We start from the raw sequence: 23,376 nt of genomic DNA on the forward strand, positions 1-23,376 counted from the left end.
GAACAGTTTTTCATATATTTGTTGATCAATTGACAATACCTTTATTTTATGTATTTATTTTTATGTGGTGCTGAGAATTGAACCCAGTGCCTCACATGTGCTAGGTGACAGCATTACCACTAAGCCACAACCCTAGCCCCCTATTTTTAGGAATTCTTTACAAGGAAAGGAAAGCAGACCTCTGCAATATGAGGTATACATGCTGTTTCCCAGCTCATAAATTGTCTTCTGACTTTGCTCAGGATGGTTATGGTTGGGCAGTCTTTTTTATTTTGTTTTAAATAATTCATTTCTCAGTCTTGTCTTTATGGTTTAATGCTACACTTAGGCTTAGTTCAATCTAAAAATAAAAATTTTCCTCAGAACTTTTTCTACTCATTTCATGGCTTTATTTTTTAAAAAATATTTATTTTTTAGTTTTTAGGTGGACACAATATCTTTATTTTATTTTTATGTGGTGCTGAGAATCGAACCCAGTGCCTCACGCATGCTAGGCGCGCATGCTACCACTTGAGCCACATCCCCAGCCCTCATGGCTTTATTTTAAAATCTAGATATTTTGGCCCATTTGGTACTTATTAAAAATAATTCCATTACACACTACGTCCTTTTATATATTTGAGTGCATTATCTGACCAATTTAGAGTCCTGAGAAGGAAATCGGTTTTAACCTGCAATAACAGAATTTTAAAAAACATGAAATACTAACTCTCCCTCTCACCACCCTTGTAAGTGAAAGGGTCAAAAAAAAAAAGTGTGAATGACTTACTTTAGCATTTATTCCAATTTTTCTGAAATTAACTTATATGGCAAAAGTTAGCAAATGAGGAAGAAAGTATTTATCTACCTTGTTCACTGTTCTCGGCTGGGGAGTCCTCATGTCGAAGAAAAAATTTCACTTCTTCCCTGCGAGGACCCCACTTCTGCAAGTGCTCGTACATCATGTGGTCAAAAGGTATAGGACGCTCTAGGAGAGAGACCACACTTTACTCACTCCAGAAACACCACTCTAGCCAAAAGTAAAAAGAAACTTAAACAGAGGTATACATGTACACACATATACATATATGATAGAATCCAGGACATTCTAAGCACTGAACTTTAATGAGTAACAACAGGAGTGTGAATGGGAAAGTAGTAGTAACATGTATACATAAGAAGGATACATAAAAGTAATTTTGCAACATTAAATAGTGAACAATGAAAACAGGCTTTTCAGCATATTTACTTATCACAAAGCAAGTGTGCCTCCCATTCTTCAAAGAAATGCAACAAATTGCCTTCACCATGGTATTCATTAAAATGTTACACAGGGCAGTTATACAAAGGCTGACCAGGGCATTTCCTGGCAACATTATTGTGAATGTTTGCCAGTACTTGTAGAGTCTAAAATTTACCAAGTTAATAATAAAAATCAAATTCTACAGAACTTCAAAGTATTTCAAACATTTCTTTTAAAAAAGGAAGGCTCATACCCAGTGTGGTAGCACATGCCTGTAATTCCAGCTACACAGCAGGCTGAGGCAGGAGGCTCTCAATCTTGAGGCTAGTCTCAGCAACTTAGCAAGACTCTGTCTCAAGATAAAATTTAAAAGGGCCTGGGGTTGTAGCTCAGTTTTTCCCTAGGATGTGTGAGGCCCTGGTTTCTGGGTTCAATTCCCAATACTGTTCACAGAATCACTCTCTGTATCAAGGACTCAAGAAGAGCACACACATAGCTGTTAAATTTATAGCACCATTTGCATGTTTACAATGCACTCCACTGTTCTCTGTGAACTGTCTCAGGTACTCTGAGTCAGTTAAAAAAAAAAAATCTGGGTGGTCTGACTCTTAGCCATTTGAAGTACTTCTTTATGCTCTGGAAACTAATCCTGGGCTTGTTATACATATTGACAATAAACTTTCATTTTGATTTTTGTTGAGATTTTTATGTGTATGTGTGTGTGTGTGTGTGTGTGTGTGTGTGTGTGTGTGTGTATGTATACCAAGGATTGAACTCAGGGATTGAACTCACTGAGCAACATCCCCAACCTTATTTTCTTTCTTTCTTTTTTTTTTTTAAGAGAAAGCATCTCACTGAGTTGCTTAGTGCCTCACTTTTACTGAGGCTGGCTTTGAACTCATGATCCTCCTGCCTTAGCCCCATGAGACACTGGGATTGTAGGTGTGCGTCACTACACCTGGCCCTTTCTTTCTTTTATTTTCTTTTAGCAGTGCTGGGATTAAACCCATGCTCTCTCTTATTTTGGACTTCCCAGCCTCCAGAATTTTGAGCAAAAAATTTGCTGTTTATAAATTACCCAGTCTCAGGTATTTTGCTATAGCAGCCTAAAAGGACTAAGATACAATCAAAATACCCAGTAACTTATGAATGGATAAACAAAGTACAACAAACAATGGAATACGATTCAGCCATAAAAAGAATGAAGTACTGATATATGCTACCACATGGATGAACCTTGAAAAACTTGCTAGGTTAAAGAAGCCAGACCAAAAAGGCCACATATTATATGATTCCACTTATATTCAGTACCCGGAATGGTCAAACACATACTGTTAGTACAGGACAGTGTTGCCAGAGAGTGGGGGAGGAGGATGTGGAGGCACAGAGTTTGATGATGTTTGTACAACATAGTGACTGCACTGAAAACTGCTAAATTATATATGTTCACACAGTCATGTTAGCATATGTGACTTTTATCTTAAAGATATAAAAGGAATTCAAGGCACATCACCACTTCTGCTTATGCTTAAAAGTGAGGAAGCACTTTAAAGCTCAGCAGCCCTGAGGCTTAGGAAACCACCTGGGAGAGCTTAAGCACAAAGGACAGTGCTTCCTTCCTTTCAACACAAGTGTGTGGTTGAGCAAGAGACCCTTCCTCTAAATCTTTGGGTCATTCTGAGAACTTCATGTGTAGAGAAGAGAAAAAACTTATCAGCTGCAATCTACTCACACATTCAAGGTGTGACTTCCTGCTCTACTCCTAGGTCCAGTCTAATTCCCATAAGGAAAGCCGTGCCATTTGCAGACATGCAACACGCACTGTGAATATGGCTGCTGCTGTGGTCTTACAAATGCAGGCAGGCTGTGTCGCTAAAGCAACAGTCTGGCTGAACCCATGTGTGCTAAGCTCAAGTTCAACTCAGAATTGAGTATTTATACAGAAAACAAAAATAAAAACAAAACAAGCATGGGTTGAAATATTCAGGAGGTGAATTTCATTCTATATATTTTTAGTTTCAAAAGTAATACAATTCATATATATAGGCCTATAAAATGATTTTTAAAATACATGTGTATTTACCTTTTTCAACAGCATGGCCTGTATTTAATCTAACCATGTCCCTTAGTTTAGCATAAAATTGTGTCTGAGGCCATATTTTTATTCTTATTGCTTTGAATTATGGTTTTAGGTTTATTTTTGGTTGCTTTACTAATTGACATTATCAATAGGGGCTGGGGAATATAGCTCAGTTCGTAGAGTGTTTTCCCCGCATACACAAGTTCCTGGGTTCAATCCCCAACACCACACACACACACACACACACACACACACAAACACACACAAAATCTATATACAAGTTTTATTTAAATCTTCCAAGTTGAACATAACTCAATAAAAATTAAATTCCATTTTGTCTTAACCCAGTTATTTAAGAGAAATTTATTGGTCTCACTTTATGAATTTATAAAATTTTTAGAAGGAAAGATTAATTTCAAGAAAAGTAAGCTAAGCTTCACTATTTTTTAAATTATAAGAATGGTAGAACACTTGCCTAGCCCGTGTGAGGCACCAGGTTTGATCCTCAGCACTATATAAAAATAAATAAATAAAATAAAGGTATTGTGCCCATCTACAGCTAAACATATTTTTAAAACATGGTTGTCTAAGGGCTGGGATTGTGGCTCAGCGGTAGAGCGCTCGCCTAGCAAGGGCGGGACCCAGGTTTGATTCTCAGCACCACATAAAAATAAAGGCATTGTGTTGTGTCCATCTACACCTAAAATATAAATATTAAAAAAAAAAGGTTGTCTAATTAATTAACATTATTTTCATTTTAAAGTGAAAAAATCTACCTTATACATATTATAATATATAAAATATTCTTCATTAACATCTTATAAAGTGGGAATCTATGATAAAATTTTTAGACATTCTTGTATAAGGTGAAAAAAAATCAAGGAGGAAATGTAACAAATGAGAAGACAAAAGGTTCTATCACATCACAGATCTGCATTGGGGTTGACACCTGTGTAGGGCAGGGAACCACAGAAAGAGTAGGATGATAAACTGGCCAAATTAACACTGTTACAGGCTAAGCTGTATCCCTCCTAAATCCAGATGTTGAGGTCCTACCCTCCAGTACCTCAGAATGTGACTGCATTTACTGATAAGGTCTTTATAAGAGGTAATAAGTTAAATAAGGTCATTTGGGTGAACCCTAATCCAATCTAACCCAACATCACCAGTGTCCTTTAGAGATGAAAAGAAACCACTTGAGGACACAGGGAGGAGGAGACACACCTACAAGTCAAGGAGAAAAGCCTCAGAAGAAACTAAGCCTGCTAAAACCTTGATTTCAGACTCCTAGCCTCTGAAATTGTAAAAAAAAAAAAAAAAAAAAAAAAAAAAAAAATTGTTGTGTAAGCTATGCAGCCTATGGTACTTTGATATGGCAGCCTTAGTAAACAAACACAAGATTTACAGAGAAATGGTCTCTACTCAAAAGCAGTGATGGGCTAGACATGGGGTGCATTACTATAATCCCAGTGGTTTAGGAAACTAGACAAGAGGATCACAAGTTCAATGCCAGCCTTGGCAACTTAGTGAGCTCCTGTCTCAAAATAAAACAAATAAAAAGGACTGGGAATATGGCTCAGTAGTAAAGTACCCCTGGATTCAATTCCCAATACTCAAGAAAACCACCGATGGGGACTGGGGTTGGGGCTCAGTGGTAGAGCACTTGCCTAGCATGCAGGGGGCCCTGAGTTCAATCCTCAGCACCACATAAGAATAAATAAACAAAATAAAGGTATTTGTCCATCTACAACTAAAAAACAAATATTAAAAAAACAAAAACAAAAACACCACCAATGGGCTGGGGATATAGCTCAGTGGTAGAGGACTTGCCTAGCATGCATGAGGTCCAGGGTTCAACACCCAGCACCAAAAAACAGACAAGTACACAGGTGCACTGTTTCTCACTACGTGATACCCTGCACTGCCTCAGGTCTCTCCATCAAGTTACAGTCCCTCGATCTTGGACCTCCAGAATCATGAGCCAAGACAAAGCTCTTTAAAAAAAAAAAAAATACTGGACTACTATATCTATGACATATTGATCATATGAAGCCTGAAAATTACTTTTAGGATTCCTCCAAGTTAAAATTGAGAAAGGCTGGTAGAGCTTTCCCCTCCCTTTGAATTGTACTTATTAGAAAATCTTTTTCTTCCTCATTTCACTCAATGACTCAAGTATTTCCTAATGCCTATTATGAGCACTAGGCTGGGCACTGGGGATATGATGGTGAACAGAGAAGTTCCTGCCTTCAAAAATTTTAGTTCAACAAAAGATGAGGTTTAATTTATAAATAATTGTTTAATAAATACCATGACAGTATTGGAGCACAGGGGAGAGATAACTAACATCCTCTGAAAGTCAAAGAAGAGATGAGAAGCAAAGAATGAATAGAAGTTAGTCAAGCTCCTAGGAAATGTTATATACAATGTAAAGAGCATAGCCAATAGATGTGCAGTGACCCTTGGTACTTCAGATAGCAGTCCTTATCCCTGCTGCAGTAAAACCAAGGGTTTGAGATAGGCTTGGAGATAAGAATGGCACCAATCAAAGAGTTTGCATCAGGGAGATGAGCATTCCTGGGTAGCCATGGACCACTGGAGGCTATGGTACCTTTGCAAAATTTTACTTCTTTTCAAGCTAAGTAAGAGAGAAGAGGGAGACAGATAAAAAGAATCAGAAGTGACAGAGTGCTAAGAGTCCAGAGGATGGAATAATCAGGTTCTAACACTGGTCTCCTAGAAAACACTAATTCTACTTACTATCTCCCTTCCTGTGGCTATCATCAGGTTGACAATTGAGGACCTGTCCTCTTCCTTATATAATGGACATTTATCCTAATAGTTAAGTAAGAATCCAATGTTTACTAAAGTCAAGTTTCACTCAATCTAACCTTGAAGATTTTACTCTGACTTCTAAGGATAACATTAAAAGCATAGGACTTTGGGAGAAAATAGTTCCATGTCATATTCCTTATAAGGGACGGGTATCTAGTATATATAAAGAGCTCATACAATTTAATAACAAAAAACCAAATACCCTACCTGTAATCCCAGCTACTTGGGAGGCTAGGTCAGGAGGATCCAAGTTCCAGGCCAGCCTTGGCAACTTAGCAAGAATCTATCTCGAAATTAAAACTAAAAAGGGTTGGGGATATAACACAGTGATAGAGCATCCCTGGGTTCAATACCCATTACCACAAATAGTAAGTAAGCATGTAAATAAGTAAGAAAAAAGAAAAGAAAAAAGGATAAATACCCCAACTTAAAAAGAGACAAAAGTTTCCAGGTGTGATGCGCAGCTACTTGGAATACTGAGGCCAGAGAACAGCAAATAAGGGGCCAGCTTAGTGAGACCCTGTCTCAAAATAATAAAAAATTAAAAGGTTGGGCTGGGGCTGTGACTCAGTGGTACAGCACTTGCCTCACATGTATGAGGCACTGGGTTAGATACTCAGCACCACATAAAAATAATAAAGGCATTGTGTCTATCTACACACACACACACACACACCCTAGCACGCCCGCACACACGCATGCAAAAGGTATGAATAGACATTTATCCAGAGAAGATGTGGAATGACCAATACAACATGAAAGATGTTCAACATCATTCATCATTAAGGAAATGCAAACCAAAACCACAAGGATACTTCTTTTTTTTAAATTTTCTTTTTAAAAAAATATTTATTTATTTTTTAGGTGTAGATGGACACAACACAATGCCTTTATTTTTATGTGGTGCTGAGGATCGAACCCGGGTCCCACCTGTGCGAGGTGAGCACTCTACCGCTGAGCCACAATCTCAACCCATGATACCACTTCTTATCCAGTCAGATGGCTGAAATCTAACAGACAATATGAAGTGTTGACAAAAATGTGGAAAAATTAGAATCCTCATACACTGATGCTGGAATAAAATAGTACAGTTGCTTCGGAAAACAGTTTGTCAGTCCCTGAAAAGGTTAAACACTGAATTACCGTAAGCCCTAGCAAGGTGACTTAGGCCTAGGTATGTAACTAAGAAATGTGATAAAATATCCACACAAAAACTTGCGTTTTGTCACAGAGCAGCCAGGCATGGTGACGCATGTCTGTAATCCCAGAGGCTGAGACATTAGGATCGTGAGTTCTAAGTCAAGCAACTCAGTGAGACCCTATCTCTAAATAAAATATAAAATATGGCTGAGGATGTGGATAAGTGGTTGAATGCCCCTGAATATTCAATTCCCAGTACCAAAAAAAAAAAAAGTTCACAGAGCATCATTCATAGAACACACCCCTGAAAAGGAAATAACTCCAATGTCTATCAACCGAATAAGTAACTCCCCATCCAATTGATAAGGAAAATGTAATATATCCATACAGTGGAACATTCAGCCACAAGAAGTAATGAATTACTGATATGTGCTTCAACATGAATGAACCTCAAAAACACTAAGCTGAGTAAATAGCCAATCTAAAAAGGATTGTATTATATGATTCTTTTTGTATGAAAGGTCTAGAATAGGCAAATCTACAGAAAGTACATTAGTGTTTACCGACAGATGAGGGGGTCAAAAGGAAAGGGAGTCAGTCACTGCTAATGGGTAAGGAGTTTCTTTTTTTCTTTTGGTGGCAAGGATAATAATCTAGAAATAACTGTGATGATTGTTGCACACTCTGTAAATATAATAAAACCTCTGAACTGTATGCTTTAAATGGGTGAACTGTATGGTAGGTGAATTACATCTCAAAAAGGCTGTTGAAAAAAATGCTAAGACTTGATTATCTCTAAGTGTCTTTTAGACACTTTCATTTTTTTACATCTCTCATCACCTCAAACTCAGCATGTTCCAGTTGATCATTCTCTCACTGTCTAACACAGACCCATGTGCATGGTACTTTTTTCAGGCTCATTGTTTATTGACCAACATTATTTTTAGAATGTCATTCCTTAATTAAAATCCATACGAATTCCTTCTGCTGAGAAAAAGCCACACCACTCTGCAGTGCTGAAGGTCTGGTATAACGAGCTGCTCCAGCCTCTGCCTGCTGCCAACCTTCCTGGTCTTAGCTGTCTTGGCAGCACACCATATTCTGTTCCCGTCTTTTCTTCATTTGCATTACTTCCGCTATCTGGGATAGACTATCCTATCCAAATTCAACCCCTTCTTTACAGTGCAAACTATTTTGCAGAATTTCTGGTGCTTGCTAATCATATTACCTACATGGATCTTCTCTGCCCTGCTTGTTGACAATTTCTTTCAACATGAATCAGGATTTTACCTTTCTCAATTTAGTAATATTTAGGGAAGACACACCATTTACAAAGTTCCTCAAGTGAGGGAACACAAGGCTAGTGCCTCCATGACATTATCAGAAGAGAAAAGAAGAGTCACTGACCAACCTGACATGTGTTATGACAATGAAGGCTCAAGAGGACCAGGGTCTTCTCATTTGGTTGATGGGGAAAGGAAAAGACATCTTACAAAAAGCTAGATCTACCCTCCCTGCTTATCTTAAATGGTTATGGTAAGAGTCAAATCACACCTTGCTTTTTAACAAATACCATTTTATAAAACCCTACCCTCATGTAATATAACTGTTTTTATATTAATTACTCAACTCCTTATCACCTCATACAACTAAGTGACAACATTCTCATTCTTATAAAACATAATACATACCATTTCCCCTCCACACTTCAGCTAAATGACAACTGCCTTCTCCAGGCTCCTTGCAAAATTCTACAACATCTCGACAGGTTGTTTCTGGTGTTACAGGAACTTCTGTTAAAATCTGTTCATTGTTGCTCAAGAACACGGTTAATATCATCTGTAAGAGAAGAGATCAAAACTCCAATTTAGCTTACTTGTTATGAAGAGATTAAGTAAATTTAAAATGATCCCTCTAACACCTCCCTTACCAAATGCTTGCAGGATTACTTTCTGGAAATAGATAAATTGACTTTAAAGTTCATGTAAAAAATTTAAGAAAGTAAGATAAATCAGGAAAATGCCAAAAAAGAATAACATTAGCAAAGAACTAGTATTGCCAGGTGTTATACAGCCTCGAAGCCATATCACAGTAGCACACAAATAGATCAATGGGACAAACTGATGTCCCACAGACACAATTCCATACGGAAAAAAATGACAAAAGACGAAGGAGGTGCCTCAAAATCAAGGGGAAAAGATGATACAATGAATGATGGATGTTTGAACAACTAAAATATCCACATGGAAAAAAAATAAATTCATACTATACTTCATACACTAACATAAGTTCCTGCTTGCTCAAGTACTTAGATATAATCACAAAACCATAAATATTCCATAATGAAACCGAGGTAAATCCCTTTTTGTAACTTCAGAGTATAGACACTCTTCCTAGCCAGGTGCAGTGATACATGCCTGTAATCTGAGCCACTTAAGCTGAGGCAGAAGGATCTCAAATTTAATGTCAGGCTCAGCAACTCAGACACTGCCTCAAAATAAACACTTTTTTAGAAAGAGCCGAGAGTGTAGTTCAGTGGTAGAGTGAGTGCCCCCGGGTTCAATCCCTAATATAGGGGGGAAAAGAAACCCTTTTAACTATAACTTAAAGTCCAATACCACAGATGAAGATTGATATATTCAAAATATTAAATATAAGAGTCTGATAAAGAGATAAACTAGGGAAGAAAATATTGTAAATAAGTGGCTCATATTACAAATAAGTGGCTAATCTCAATAAATAAAGAGCTCCTAAAAATTGATAAAAAGACTAAAAATCCAATCCATTAAAAAACTTTTCAAAGATATAAATTAATACAGTAAAGGAAAAATAAATGGTCTCAAACATAAAAATACATTACAATGCATTTTAAAAAATTAACAAATAAAAATTGCCAGGTCAATTTTATAAAAATCTCAAAATTCTACTACTTTGATCTAACACCTCAAGATATCATATTAGAAGGCATTTTTTAAAAACAATATCCCAGATGTTCAATTTAACCCAAAATTTTCTTTAAAAGAAAATCAGAAAGTATTGCAGAGTATTTGTATTTATTCTTTGACCAAAGATCAGGTGTCCCAAAACTCCCCTCCCTTAAAATATGTTAACTAAATGTAATTTCAGTTCATTGTTAAATTTTCTTAGAAATGCTCCAATGTTTTTGGAGCATTTTGAGATTAAACATGTGCATATCAATGGTGGGATTTTATGTAACAGTTCTAAGCTGGTTTCCTTGACACCGGTTTCTGGGACTCCAGCCCATCCTCCACCACCAAAGGGCCACTTTTTTTTTACTTTGGTTTTTATTAATTGTTCATTTTAGTTATACATGATAGTATAATGTTTTTTGACATATCATACATCCATGGAGTATAACTACCCATTCTTGTGGTTGTACATGTTGTGGTGTTACAATGGTTGTGTATTCGTATAAGGACATAGGAAGGTTATGTCCAATTCATTCTACTATCTATTCTATTCCCCTCCCCACTCCCTTCCCTTCATTCCCCGGTCCAATTCAGTGAACCTTCACTCCTTGTTCCCAGATGCTCCATGCCTATTGTGAGTCCACATCCACATATCAGAGAGAACATTTTGGCCTTTGGTTTTTGGAGATTGGCTTATTTCACTTAGCACGTTAGTCTCCAGTTCCATCCATTTTTCCAGCAAATGCAATAATTTTGTTCTTCTTTTAGCTGAGTAATATTCCATTGTGTATATGTGCCACATTTTCTTCATTCATTCATCTGTTGAAGTGTGCCTAGGTTGCTTGCATAGCTTAGCTACTGTGAACTGAGCTGCTATAAACATTAATGTGGCTGCATCAAAGGGTCATTTTCTAAATGCAAAAATCAGCAATGTTATTCACTTGCTTAAAACACTCAGGTCTTCTGTTCCCAAAACATTTGGTATATAAACAGGAAATGGTATATAAACAGGAAACAGGTTTTTTTTTCTTCTTGAGTCTAATGTGATATTTGTGTGAATCTCTAACTTCCCCTCAGAGAATCCCATGGAGCTCAAGATATCCACCCTGAGAAAACCCAGAGGATAGGACAAACTGCAGAGTCCTAGCCTTCCAGGTCTTACTCCTCTCAACATGGAACTTCACTCTTAGCTCCAAAGGAGTGAGTCACGTTTCGCTGGTCATGGTCCCTCTACCCATTTCCCTTTTGCTGTAAACTCCTATTCACTCTTCAAAACTCAGCTCACAGCAACCAACTGCAAAACTTCATGTACCTCCTCTTCTCTCCAGGGAAGCCACAAGCTCCTTACTCTGTGATCTGTAACTCTTCCCAATCATTCTTATATCACTTCAGTGAGCATTATCATGTCTCCCTTCCCTCTCTAGACCACGCCTTCCTGGCAATTTGCTGTCTCATCTTTAGTTTCCTGTTGCTTAGTCAGTACCTGACACATGATACGCACACTAAAATCTAGTTAATTTCATGAATGACACAAAAGTCAGAACCCCACCATGTCTGAGAAATTCGTATACACTAGCAGAGCATGATGTACCCAGTCTACTCAATAAACCTGCATTATCCATCCTCCTTAAATACGTTTTCTTTCTGTGTGCTGGGGCTCTCTACCTTAATGAACTAAAGAATCTTCAATACAAATGTCGTACTGTGCAAATTCTAGAAGCATCCTTTGTTCATATTTAAACATCTTTGAAATCACAATGTATTTCACAATTGATGGCATGTCACAATTTAATGGGTAAATGTAACTTTTTCTTTAATAATATGAACAGAACAGAGAAGAAACACAATAGGATTAGGAAACTGAGGAAAACAATTAAAGGAAAAAAGAAGTTAATATGTTATCCTTCCTAAAAGATTAATATGTTATAAATAGAGATTTGGTTAGCTACAGCAGGAAAGCAGAGCTGAGCGACCACGTTGTAAGGAACACAGCATGCTGACGGGGTGTTCTTTACTCTTTTTGGAAACCATTCCTCTGCCCACATCACATGAACACACCTGTTCATGACCACCACTGTCCACCCACCTGACCCAGCCTGGGAAGGAGCCTCCTCTGTGGTACAGCACTATTACATTACATAACCAGCACTTTTCTTGACTACATCCTCTACTCAGTGTTTTGAGACTCCCAAGAATGAGTTGTGACCCATTACCTCATGTTGAAATCACCTAAGTGTGTCTCATCCTGTGTACTGCCCCCTACCCCTGTTTTTTTTTTTTTTTTTAATTGAAAAAAAAGCTTGAAAAACTCAGAACTAGATCCTAAGCCTACAGAGGACAGGCCTTCTGTTCTCTAACTTGGCACCTGAGTAGAACACTGGACACACAGAGGTTCTCAGAAATGAAGGACAGGAGCCTGTTGTCAACCCTAACTTCAAAACATACCCAGAATCTGCCACATGTACCCACTGCTGCCACCCTAGCTCAAGCCTCTACCACCTCTCAGACAGGATGTGTGCAAGAGTTTCTGTTTTGATGCTTGCCTTTTAGATATATCACTTCCTTGAAAACCTTCCTGTGGTTTGCTCTCGTCTGAGAAAATTCCCCCTAAGTGCTGTCTACAAGGCTCGCATGACCTGCAACACATACATTCACACTTCTAGGACACCTCCAGTTGCCACTCTTCATTTCCAGCCACCTAACCTTTTCGCACCTCCTCCAACAGAGCAAGCCAATGCCCACTTCAGGGCCTGTGCACCCGCTGTTCTGTTGGATAGCTGCTCACATGCCTGGATTACCTCTTCCTTCAACACCTGGTCAAGGAAGTGTTCCCTAACAATCCATCTAAAATGGCAGTGTTCCACCTCTCACTCCTTTTAGCCTCCACACTCACCACCATATACTCATCTGCTTATCCCTGTCTCCTGCCACTAGAGCATAATCTCCCCAAGATCAGAAATTCTAGTTAATCCACCACTGTATCATTAATGCCAAGCACATAGTGTGCACTCAATCAACTCCCCTAATTATATACAAAATACCTTTTCATATTATGTTTTTTGAATTATGAAACATAGAGGCTTGTCTGCCTTTTCATGCACAAAAACTAGTCAATATTTTACCCCTTTGATTACTTAGTCCACATCAGAGAGAAAGAAAAATCCTGAAAAAAAAAAAAAAAAAAAACTGTCAGTGTGAAAGTCAGGTGCCCTGAACAAATCAAGGACATGATATTCAGCAGATTTCACTCATACCTAGATATTCTTTCCCAAAGCCTTTCCTCTTTCCACAAGGTGGCACTGCAGGGTAACGGGGTGGGGTGCGATTCCTACCTGCTACAAACTCTGAAGACCCTAAACCCTAAAATATAACCCTAACCTTCACACTATATCTCATACTTCATACCGTAACCCCTCACATATAACCTCACCATAATCCTTTACCCTAATCCATAATCCTAACCCTTACTGTATATCCTAACCATATACCCTTATAAATCTTAATTATTCCATCCCCATTGCTACCCATCTCATCCTGCCCCTCACTCCTCCCCAAGCCTGATCCAAACCATGTGCCCCTAAACACATACACACACACACACACACACACCCCTACCCCACCCTCTCTCTCTCTCAGAGGTAGGATCAAATTAAATACAAATTCCAATCTGGAATTCTTTTTTGGAAAAAAAGCAGAACTGACCTTAGGAAAGTGATGAAAAAAAATTTTTAAATAGTACCTATTTTTTAAATGTATCTTTTTATTTATTAATCCCAGCCCCTAAATTTGTTTTTTAGTTATAGGTGGACACAGTATATTTATTTTATTTTTAATGTGGTGCTGAGGATTGAACCCAGTGCCTCATGCATGCTAGGCAAGCGCTCTACCTCTGAGCCATAACCTTAGCCCTGAAAAAAATTTTTTTTAAAAAAATGAGAAGCATAAGACTGCAGAGGTACATATTTAACCCTCTTAAGAGGACATGTGTACTTAAATATTTCAGAAGTATCTAGTCTAAGTTAAATCCTACAGTACTTTTTCAGCTTGGTTCCTTTTTAGTTGTTGACAGACAGACAGACAGACATCCATCAGTTTAGTTCAAGTCACTATTTACTTTAGTAATTTAACATTTAACATAAATTCATTCCATCATATAAAAATTTCCTCTCACCAATTTGAACTGGCACTGTTGCTGAGAATAGAAAGACATCTTGGTTTCCCTTTATCTTATTCACATAATTCTACCAGTATCTAAAAATACGTATTTTGAGTCCACGCACAGTGGCACACACCTGTAATCCCTGTGGCTCATGAGAGGAAGCAGGAGTAGTACACATGCAAGGCCAGCCTCAGAAACTTAGCAAGGCCCTAAGAAACTTGGCAAGACCCTGTCTCAAAATAAAAAATAAAAAGGGCTGGGGATGTGGCTCAGTGGTTAAGTGACCCTGGGTTCAATCCTTGGTATGTATGTACGTATGTATGCATGCATGTATGAATAAATAAACAAATAAATAAAAAAGAGCAGCCTCTATTCTGACACCAAGGCTCCACAGTACTGGAAATCTCTGCTTGCGGTGACACTTGCTTTACTGGCATCCCTACAAATGTTACAGAAGCAGAACAAGCACCGAACTTCCAACTGCAGCAATGACCCACCAGTGGACTGCAAAATCAATCATGGATCAGTACCAGTTTCCTGAGAGAAAATATTTGGAAAATATACATTTAGTAAAGGACTTGTATCATAAATAAACAAGAAAAAAAAAAACTCTTAAAACTCAGAAACACCCTAAGCCAATTTTTTTTTCCCTAAGCCAATTTTTGAAATGGGAATGATTTGAACAGACATATAACCAAAGATGACACACAGCAAATATGCATATGTAAAGATGCCCAATATCACAGGCCACCAGGAACTACTATCAGAACAAAGAGACACCATGCTCACTATTAGAAGGGCCAAAGTCCTCAACACTGCCACGCCAAAGGTGAGAGTAGTGCGGAGCAAAAGGACACATGGGCATGGATATAAACTGCCATGGCCACTTTGGAAGACAGTTTGATGGTTTCTTGCAAAATAAAAAGGACTTTTACCATGTGATCCAGCAATAGTGCTCCCTAGTGTTTACCCAAAGAAGCTGAAAACATGTCTACACAAAAACCTGCACACTAGGGTTGGGCTGGCTGTAGCTCAGTGGTAGAGCGCTTGCCTAGCATGATGACATACTGGGTTCGATTCTCAGCATCATTCATAGATAGATAGATAGATAGATAGAAAGATAGATAGATAGATAGGTAGATAGATAGATGTCTGTCTGTCAACAACTAAAAAACCTTTTTTAAACATCCTGCACACTGATGTTTATAACAGCTTCATTCATAACTGCCAAAACACGGAAGCAGCCAAGATATCTTCCAGTAGGTGCATAACAAACTGAAACATGCAGACAACAGGATAATATTCAGCAGTAAAAAAGAAATGAACTGTCAAACCACAAAAGACACAAGGACCCTTAAATATATATTGCTAAGTGAAAGGAACCAAGCTGAAAAAGTACTGTAGGATTCCAACTATAAGACTCTAGAAAAGCAAAACTATGGAGGCCGTAAAAGGATCACTGGCTTCCAGGGTTAGGAGGGAGGGACAGCAGCACAGTAGACCTTAAGAGACTGTTAGGGCAGTGATACTATTCTGTATGACACTACAATGGCAACTACATCTCCTTACACATCTGTCAAAATCCACAGAATTCTACACCACCAAAAGTGAACCATGGTATGAGCTATAGACTTCAGTCAACAAAAATGTACCAATATTGGTCCATCAACTGTAATAAATATCTCACACTAATTCAACATTAGTAATAGGGGGCCGGGGTTGTGGCTCAGGGGTAGAGCGCTTGCCTCACATATGCGAGGCACTGGGTTCGAGCCTCAGCACCACATAAAAATAAAATAAATAAAATAAAGGTATTGTGTCCAACTAATATATATATACACACACATATATATACATACATATATATAATAGGGAAAGCTGTGGGAGGAGGCCGTAGTTGGAAAACTGTACTTTCTATCCCATTTTTCTGTATGTAGCTGGGGGGAGGAGTGTAAGTACAGAGTCATCTTGCCAAACGTGTTTCTTAGTGGGGGTCATGGTCCAACACATTTGAAAAAAAAAAAAAAACGAAGTACTCACGAAACCTAATAAAACTTTCACAAAAACAAAACACTAATGAAAAGTCACTGAATTTTTAAAAAGTCCATTCCCATCACTATTTTTTGGTGCTCATTTTTGGGCACTGAGGTATATGTACCTTACATATTCTCAATTTCCATACCAACTTTGTGAGATAAGGTATTACTGTTCATTTTATAGATCAGGGAAACAGGCTTGGAGAGTTTAAATAACTTGTCCAAGGTCAGTCACTGAGCTAATACATACCAGAGCCAGGATATAACCCAGTCTATATGACTCCGAAGCTTAGGCTCTGAACTACTACTCTGAACTGCTTCAAAATAAAATAAGAGCCAGATGTTCTGGTACAGGCTTATAATCCCAGTTACTGGGGATGTTGAGGCAGAGGATCAAAGTTTGAGGCCAGCCTGGGCAACTCAGCCAAGTCCTGTCTTAAAATAATAAGAGCTGGGATGTAGCTCAGTGGTAGAGCACTTATCTAGCAACAGGCAAGGCCCTGAGTTCAATCACCAGAACCACAAAATGAAGAAGTTAATTTAATAAAAGTTTGGGGGTATAGTTCAAAGCACATGCCTGGTATGTCTGGGTTCAATCCCCAGCACTACAAGAAAAGAAAAGGAAAAAAGTTTCAACAAATGCCTTCCAAATATACTCCCCCATTATTTAATAACTTCTGTACTAATCAAGTTTTACCTAGTGTTTACATGTAAAACTATCAAATACAAGGTGAGAACTTTTTAAATATAATCATTACAAGGGGACCAGAACAAAGAATCATGGCATTTTTTCTAATTAATCAACTATAAAATTAACTAAAACTACATTAATACCCTAATCAAATCTTCTTGATTTTTCCAAAAATTTATATCAGGTACATCAACAATTCTCAGAATAAGAATTCCTCTTTCTTCCACTGCTTTGTAAAATATAATTCTGTTCTGGGGAGGAAGGAGATTGAGATGGGGCTTTGCTATGTTGCCCATGCTGTTTCAAACTCTTTGACTCAGTAATCCTCACCCAACTAGCTGAAACTACAAATGTGCACAACCAGGCCCAGCCCTATATGTATTTTTTAAATATATGTAAATATCCACTCCTGCTTATATACCCAAGAGAGTTAAAAACACGTTCACACAAAATCTTGTACACAAATTTTTACAGTAACATTATTCATAATAGCCATTCAATCCAAACTGCTGAATGGCTGAACAAAATGTGGTATACCCGTAACAATGGAATATTACTTGCCCATAAAACGAAAGGAGGGCTGGGGTTATAGCTCAGCGGTAGAGTGCTCACCTTGAATGTGTGAGACCCTGGGTTCGATCCTCAGCACCACATAAAAATAAACAAACAAAATAAAGATATTTTAAAAAGAAAAAAAAAAGAAAGGAAATGGGGCTAGGATTGTGGCTCAGTGGTAGAACACTTGCCTGGCACATGTGTGGCACTGGGTTCGATCCTCAGCACCACATAAAAATGAGTAAATAAAAATAAAGGTATTGGGTCCATTTACAACTAAAAATTTTAAAAAAGGAAGAAAATGAAAGTTGCAACAGAGATGAACCTTGGAAACATTATACCAAATGGAAGAAGTCAGGCACAAAAATACTGTGCAGAACAGGAAGCTTAGTGGTTAAGAGCTGGAGGGGATGAGAGAAAGGGAGTGAAAGCCCATGGGACAGGATTTCTTTCTGGGGCGATAATAATACTTTACAATTAGATAGTGGTGAGGGTTACACAACACTGTGAATATACAAAAAACACCAAATTGTACACTTTGAAAAGGGGTTAAATTTATGACATATAAGTTACGTATCAAAAAACATATCTAGCTATGCCAGTTATTCAACTATATAATCAGTATTTTTTTCCTCACTGAAAACAACTTTAAATAAAACATTGTATTATTTCCTTCTGTACAACTGTCAATGTTTACTTCTCTAGTAGTAAACATTTACAGTTGTACAAATCCCATTTTTTCATGATGCAAATGCCACAAATTCACTAATAATCCTTTTGTCGGCAAGAAAATGGGGCTTAAAACAAATTAGCAAAATAATATCCTCAAAGAGCACTTTTATATAATCATGTGTACAAATACACCAAAATCAGAATACAATTTCCAAGAGAAAAGTAAATCCAGCAGCTCCTTGTCTTTTTATAAATGTCTCTATCCACTTTCTCTTTCAGATGGTAGTAAGCTTTTAAAAGTGATGATGCTACTTTGAATTTGCCCACAGAGCTTCAAGCTACTGTTCTCAAAATGTTTCTCATCTTTAGAAAACTAAGCAAAAGTGAAATGTGGAAAACAAAGGGCCAATGCCTGGAGATTCTCTATGCCACTTACAAAGAGAAAATACTTACACGGATGTCCCTAGGCCTTGTGGAATCTCTACTCAGGCACCAGTGACAGGAGCCATGATAAGGCGCCTAATGGAACAAGACAGATCCCCACTGTTACAGCAGAGAAACCTGGGGGTTAAGTCACACCTAATGAGGTGAGTTCCAGGAGAGAAAGGGCTCAGAGTCTGCACTGTTCAAAAACTGCAAGCAGGACCTAGAAATCACTATCAAAATGAAGACTATAATTTGCTAATTTCTATATCAAGTATTATATTAAAAAGTCTGTCTAAACTTGCTTTTCAATTTTAAAGTGAGGCCTAAAAGTTATTTTAAGTCTCTACAATAAATATTTTATAATCATTAAAATTATTTGAGTGTTTGGAGTAAGGTATATACAGAACTACAAATTCTATTTTTCTAAATTCTGCTAGAATTGACATATTTTAGGTGCTTAAAGTCAGAATGAAACTTATAAGATACGTAATGTCAAAAGACTTTCACCAATCATTAATTTACATAAATAACAGGTCCCCATCCCCAATTTGTGTGTGTGTGTGGTGCTAGGGACTGAATCCAGGGCTTGTGCATGTGAAACAGGTCCCCTTTTGTATCCAAACTATATAATTTAATTCTCCCAACAGACCTATGGTTCAGATACTGGGATGATCCCATCCTGAGGACAGAACAGACTGTCCAAGGTCACAAGAACCTAACCCAAGAGCATCTGCTCCAGACTCACATTTTGGCTCAAGTAGAGTTCAGAAACAAAACATGAACACTGGCTCATGGATACCAAATAGCCTCGTTCTTCATCTTGACAAAACTGCAGAAAATACGCTTTACCCAGAAGTGACCAGATAGAAACACAAAAATCAAACCATGAACTCACTTCATAACATATAATGTACATGTACCTGTGGAAATCAAAACATATGACAACAAGAGAGTAAACTGGTAGATAGTCATTAAAATCGAAAGATAATGTACTCAGCAGCACAGACTGTTTCCAGGCAAGAAACTTCCTAGGAAGAAAAGAGCTGCATAGTGAGTAACACCTGTTTTCCCAATAACTCACGAGGCTGAGACAAGAGAACCACAGTTGAGGCTAGCCTCAGCAACTTAGCAAGACTCTGTCTCAAAATAGAAATAAAATAAAATAAAAGGATGGGGATGAAGTGCAGTGGTGGAGTGCCCCTGGGTTCAATCTCCAGTAACAACAAAAAAAAAAAAAAAGAAGAAGAAGAAGAGGAGGAGGAGGAGGAGGAGGAAACAAGAAATAAAAACTTCAGTGTCTTCCCCTTTTATACACTCACCTCTTTATAAACATGGCCTGGGTGCTGAGGTTTGGGTCTACTTTGGTACCAAAGGGCCCTTATAAAAACACATATATAGGACTGGGGTTGTAGCTCAGTAGTTGAGCACTTGCTTAGCATGTGTGAGGCACTGGGTTTGATCCTAAGCACCACATAAAAAAACAAAATAAAGTTTAAAAAAAAAAAAACTCAAGTATAATCTGCAGAATTTTATCACTATTCTTTTTGAAGAGAAAATTACGTATTCCACAACTTAGTAAAATATGAGGCTGAAAATGAGGTTTCATATATCACACAGCCATAATTTCTAATCTTCCACACAAGCTGTCTTGTGAATGGTTGAATTTCTGAATGCTAACAGGTGTGATTTTCACAGAGGGAGAATAATGAGCATTTCTCCACACCTATGAGACCATCATACACCACTGATTCAGTCCTCACAGCAACATCAACCAGGACAGCCTTCACAAGACGACTCTCCTCCCTCACTGGGACTCAGTTCCCAGGGGTCATTCTTATTTTACTTGGCTTGTCTCCCTTACCACTGCTGGCTCAACTAAGACACAATGAAAAACATTCATCATTCCTCAAGTATTCTGAGTGCCTACCATGTGCTGGAAAAACCGCACAGACAAAGCAGACAAAGTTTCCTGCCCTTTTAGAGTTTTAATTACAGATCGGGGAAAGCCACAAAGCAAATAAAACATATAGTATAGTGGATGATGATACAGACTGTGAAGAGGATGCAGGCAAAGACAGCAAGTGCAAAGGCCCTGAGGCAGAATGAATGCCTGACAAAACCGGTGAGCCCAGTTTTGCCCAGGGAGAGGAAAAAAGGGAAGGAGGACAGGAGATGAGATAAGCATCCAATTAGGCTTTTTCCTGGAAGGAAATTAGAAGACCATGGAGGGTTTTAGGTAAGAAGTGGCCTATTTTGACATGAGGATTTTCAGGATCACTTTGGCTGCTCTGCTGAGAACAGACTGAGGGGGAACAAGCACAAATTATGAAGATACCTCAGGAGCTAAGAATTCAGGACAGTGAGAGTCTTAGGAGACTCTGAAGGTAGCTCGGACAAGGCCCACTGATGGCACAGATGTGAACTACAAGAGAAAAGAGCCATGTCCTAACAACCCTACTGACAAGGTCTCCAGAGCTGCCTATTCCTGCCCCCATCTGAAGGTCTAGTTGTCCAGCTCTCCCTCTGGTATCTTTCTAATGAATCTCTCTTTTCTAAGGTTATAAAATAAGAGCTGGTTTCTGTCACTTGGAACCAAGATGAACTTCATCACAATTATCACTTTATGAAAAGAAACATCAGGTGAGAAAGGCCCAGTCCTCACCCCAGGCACCTCAGACACTCAGGACGGTGTTGAGATGTGGACAGCATGACCGGCTCCAAAGCTGTGCTTGGGGCATTAGGGCAGCTGCCCTGGAGACCTTGATTGGTCCTCTACCTGCCCACAGGTACGGAGCTTAACAACGAGGGGCAGGGCAAGGAGACATCCCACAGCCCCCAGAGCTCCCGGGCAGGCCTGGGAAGCGGGTGAATCCTGTCACGGAGAATGCCCTTCCTTCCTGGCCACCATGCCAGGCTCAGGCCTCAGCTCCTCTGCTCAGAAAACACAGGGAAGCCCAGCTCCACCCAGTTTAAGGCTTTGGTTGTTTCTATACAAAGAGGAAAAAATGGGGCAGATAGCCTTTGCTTATATGATCATCTTCCTACACATTACAAACAGTTTTCTCTCCTCTATGGTCTCAAAATAGCCCACGTTAGTATTGGCTCAGCATATAAAATGTTCTCGCAAGAATCCATATTTTAACTCAAAACAAAATGTTTTTTCCCCCAAGGTAACATTCATAGCAGGCCTATTAAAAGAAAAGCATACACTTTAAACTGAAAATTTGAGACAACTGTTTATAGGTGCCTCAATTCTTTTCAAACTAAAGTTTTTTGGGAAAGAAGTGATAAAAAATACTTTTTGGAATTTTGAGTTAGTGATCAGATGAGTGGCACTTGCTTCTTAATCCTCTGTAAAGCATTCAATTCAGTTCAATTCAAAGGGCTATACTGAGAATTTCAAACAAGCTATCAAAAAGATCAGTCATAAAATCTTGAAGCCAGACTAGAACCCAATCCAACACCCTTTCCCCATTTTACAGAGGAGTCAGCTGAAGCACAGAGATACAAGCTGTCAAGATTAATAAACCTCATCAGCAACAGAACCAAGAATGGAAGCAGGGTCTCTGGACTCAGCAGAGCAGGCTCCCTATCATGGGTGCTAGCTATGCTTCTTATCACATCAGACAGTCTCTGAAGCCTAGCACAACCTGGCCTGTGATGTTCTCTCAAATCTCATTCTCCCTCCCCCCCTTTTTTTTTTTTCAGTATCTGACAATAATTTGGGGCACTAAAAAAATAGGGAAAACCCATCAATACTTTATAAATTGTAAAAATGAACAGAAATTAAGTCACCAGAGAACCATAAAATAAAATTAACATAAGAAACATGATCAAATACAAATTACAAAGAAAGGGTAGCCAGTCACAAAAATATCTAAGATATGCACTGAAAATATAAGAGGATTCCATAAATACCAGTGGGATCCTAGAAAATACAAGCTAAGTGACAATAATTTGTTAAATAAATAAGTCAAAGGCACCTGATTTAGGGGCATAATTGAAGTGACCATATAATTAAGAACCAAATATGCCACTTTTGAGTGAGGGGAAAAAAAGAGCTAACAGGACAGCTTTCCAGGACAACTGGTCAAACCAAGACTTTCCCTTGTACATCTGGAGGGAGGGCCACCCGATATGAATCATGCCTATGGATATCTGCCTTATTTCACCTATTAAATCCCCCCCACACACACACACTCCTAAGAAATGAGTATCACAAAGCAACACATATTTAATAAGCCAATGCTAAGAAAAAAACACCAAAAACCCACAGAATAAATTTACCTTTTCATGACATTTCATTCCAATTATCTACTTCACCAACGGATAAAAGGCCAACCTTATAAAAAGATTCATCAATTCCTCCTGAAAAAAAAAAAAAAAAAAAAAAAAAAAAAAACTCTCCTTATCTTGCCTTAATTGACAAGAACAAGAAACAGAACCGCTGATGACCTGGGAGCAGCAAGCAGCAGCATGCCCATCTCACTGATGGAGAAGCGGGTTCAAGAAAAGCTGAAGCCCTGGCTCCACACCAGGATCCAACCAGAGATGACTCAACAGTGTGCCTGCAAAAGCACATTGCTACAAGGGTCCCTAGGCCTCTTTTAGGACAGCACAATTTGGTAAG

The 23,376-nt window shown here is 38.4% G+C and overlaps 1 protein-coding gene across 5 annotated transcripts in view; it reads right to left on the minus strand.

The window, feature by feature from the left end:
* Positions 1 to 23,376, minus strand: part of Ppp1r13b (protein phosphatase 1 regulatory subunit 13B) — a 77,878-nt gene that overhangs the window by 40,997 nt on the left and 13,505 nt on the right. For 2 of the 5 annotated variants that reach the window (XM_046453033.1, XM_046453030.1), the window contains exons 1-3: positions 23,034 to 23,066; positions 8,969 to 9,116; positions 848 to 967 (exon numbers count right to left, since the gene is read on the minus strand). In XM_046453033.1, the coding sequence (XP_046308989.1) occupies positions 848 to 967; positions 8,969 to 9,116; positions 23,034 to 23,051 (286 nt within the window). In that variant the 5' untranslated portion in view covers positions 23,052 to 23,066. Of the gene's footprint in view, positions 1 to 847; positions 968 to 8,968; positions 9,117 to 23,033; positions 23,067 to 23,376 lie in introns of those variants that run through there. The other 3 variants (XM_046453031.2, XM_058582244.1, XM_046453034.1) reach the window with 2 other exon arrangements.

This window comes from Marmota monax, unplaced genomic scaffold, assembly GCF_021218885.2.
Source record: "Marmota monax isolate L192 unplaced genomic scaffold, Marmota_monax_Labrador192_F-V1.1 WCK01_AAM20220418_F8-fsc00190, whole genome shotgun sequence".
Lineage (NCBI taxonomy): Eukaryota > Metazoa > Chordata > Mammalia > Rodentia > Sciuridae > Marmota > Marmota monax.